The sequence below is a fragment of the Amphimedon queenslandica genome, unplaced genomic scaffold (assembly GCF_000090795.2).
Source record: "Amphimedon queenslandica unplaced genomic scaffold, v1.1 AMPQUscaffold_13495, whole genome shotgun sequence".
NCBI lineage: Eukaryota > Metazoa > Porifera > Demospongiae > Haplosclerida > Niphatidae > Amphimedon > Amphimedon queenslandica.
The window spans coordinates 172,714-175,549 of record NW_003546269.1 but is presented as its reverse complement, the minus strand read 5'-3'; the positions used below and the strand labels follow the sequence as shown (position 1 = coordinate 175,549).

At 38.2% G+C, this 2,836-nt stretch overlaps 1 protein-coding gene across 1 annotated transcript in view; it reads right to left on the bottom strand.

Annotated features, from left to right (window-relative positions):
- LOC105316803 (arginine-glutamic acid dipeptide repeats protein-like) overlaps positions 1 to 1,080 on the bottom strand; it is an 11,619-nt gene extending 10,539 nt beyond the window's left edge. The window contains exons 1-2 of the mRNA XM_019993435.1: positions 547 to 1,080; positions 148 to 218 (exon numbers count right to left, since the gene is read on the bottom strand). Of these exons, the coding sequence (XP_019848994.1) occupies positions 148 to 218; positions 547 to 907 (432 nt within the window). The 5' untranslated portion in view covers positions 908 to 1,080. The remainder of the gene's footprint in view (positions 1 to 147; positions 219 to 546) is intronic.
- Between the last annotated feature and the right edge of the window lie 1,756 nt (positions 1,081 to 2,836).

Sequence of the window (2,836 nt, the reverse complement as noted above, 5' to 3'; positions counted from 1 at the left end):
CTCTCTCTCTCTCTCCCTTTTGTCCCATCATTCATCAATTCACAAAGAACAGTGACAATTGACTTCTGGTTATATGTCTCAAGCAATTATAGTACATGTACATGTACATCAAAATAGAAGGGTATATGTACATGAACATGTACTTACTCCTTTAAAACTGTTGATGAGACAGATGTGGTATGGTTGGTCGGACTGCTGGCTATCGACATAGGCATAATCTAGAAAGCAGAAAAACACATGAAATAGTTAAAATAGTCGTAATGTGTTAGCTATTGTGCAAAAGTGGCATACACAACCAAACATGGAGCATAATGATGATAATAATAATAATAATAACAATGTTTGATATGTTTTTGAATAAAAAGCAAATGATTGGACACAATTAGACAAACGTGCATAGCATGTACGTGTACACAAATCATAAATTCATAACACTAGGCTCTTGTCGTTTTACATAACATGTATACATGTATATATACACCTCTCTTTCTCACTTTCTCTCACCATGCACCTTTTTATGTCTCTCTATCTCTATCTCTCTCTTACCTCCTGGCTTGTAAACAGTTTGGTCCTCAGCTGTGTAACAAGAGTAATCTGGTGTCTTCTTTTTAGATTTCATGCTTCCTCCAGGACCGCCTTTGCCATTGGATCCTCCGTTCTTTTTGCTGTTCGGTGGAGGAGCAGACACAGGCGGTGGTTTGTTTGCTGCCGCAGGGACAGGCGGACGACCTTTTTGACTATTATTTGTCCTTCGTCCTCTTGTTTGAGCACCCGAGGAGGATGGTGGTGGCTTGTTGGACATTTTGCTGGAGGAGGCTGAAGGTGGGACTGGGGCTGAGTTGCCTCTGGTTTTCCGTCCCTTTTTCCCGTTTCTGGGATCCTGCTTTTTAAAGTTCTTTCCAGGCATCTTGTAGTTGAGAGTCTTTTTCAAAGAAAAAGAGAGACAAAGAATGTAATATTATTACAGGCGCACAGCTGATGCCCTCTAGAAATTTGTATTGAATGATGCTCTAAAACCTTTCTTCTTATGGCCGGAGGGAGAGCGAGCTAAGAGAGGGGGAGAAGGAGAGAGAATGTCACTGTCTGACAATAAATGGCACTTCCACTGCTGTTATGAATACCGTTTCGTTATGACATAATTGGGGGCCAGTGCTAGAGTACACAGTATTATTATTGTATTAAATATGCAACTGATAATGTGATGAATACCAAAGTTGTTCCTGTAATGCGGTCAATGGCAGTCAGAAAATATGAATTCCATGCATTCTTAAAGGTAAGCGGCGGCATAGAGCAGGAATGCAAGGAATGCGACTACAAAAGTGATAGCTCAGTTAATGGCCTTTGATCAATTCTATCCCGCGATTGTATTCCTCTGTAAAATAAAAGCAGAGTTTTTCTTGCTTCATAGATCTCAGCTGACAAGTTTTTAACATTGATCTATGCATAGTCTAGTCTACATCTATGGCATTCATTGGCGGAGTTTAGCGGTCAAACGCCCACCATTTGAATTCTAGTCACGTGCCTTTTGGAGGGAAACCGAGGGAAACATCTTTGCAGTGTTGACTTTCCCCAGCTAACTGGCTGTCCTATTCTCTGAGTTTACTCTCTCTCCACTCCATTTTCTTTCCTTTTTTAAAATTCAAGTAAGAAACAGAAACCATCCTAATTATTATGAAAAACTAATTTTGTTTACTTGCTCAGTTTCTAATTGATGCCCCTTTAGGCCTGGGACTCCACTTAATTTTCTCTCTTTCTTTCTCTTCAAGTCATGGAGGAACAAAGAGACCAGCCCCAGCGTCTCATGATCACAAAGATCGTCTGCGAGAATTTCAAGTCGTACGCTGGCATAAAAGAACTAGGGCCTTTTCACAAGGTGCAGAACGAGGGGGCGGGATTGGAAAAATTAAAATAATATTAATCTTTTCTCATTAGACATAATACTTATTAGTATTAAGTATATGTAATATAAATGTGCATATAAACCATATATAGCATGTGTACATTGCGATAAAGGGTTAATTATCTGCTTGGTAATACATGTAGATGGCCAAATGTTCTGCCATAATGATCCTAATTCTCATAATTGTTTTGTAATTGTTATAATTACACTAATCAAAATATTGTCACTACCAACACGCCCCTTTAACTCTCTCTCTCTCCCTCTTTTTCTTCCAGCTGCTCTCCCTCCCTCCTTCTCTCCCTCCCCTGCCTTTTTTCCTTTCTATTTCTATGTTTGTTTTCCCAAGGCTCTCAATGTATTGTTATCATTATGAATACTAGATACTTTCACTATTAAATAACTATATTAATATCAGTTACTATTCACATGCCAAATACAGTATGTCCAATGTCCCCACCTACCTGTACAGTAGCCACAGGAACTCTTTATCAAGATACATGCTTCTACAATGTAGCTAGTACACCTGGCGTTTGGAGCAACTTTTAAAAATCTAGTTTTGATCAGAATTAGTTCATACTTTAAACACAACATAAATACATGTATGTGTATCAGGAAAAATTATAAAAAATGGAGAGAATTCTCTACTTTTCATTTTTGGCAAAATTTGGCCCGAGACCATGTATTATAGTACTGGGACTTTGGTCAGATTTTTGAGCAAATTGACAGTTCACCGACAAGAAGCCGCACAAGCACTATACAAAATCCCGTGGGAATTAAACACTGTATACATGTATGTACATGTACAATGTACATGTATTTACATTAATGTATGTATCTCTACATGTACATGTACACTATGATGTTGTATGCATTTCACTTTATTTAAAAATGTCTTGACAGTTGATCCAACAGTTCATTAGTTTGTGTAAACATTAA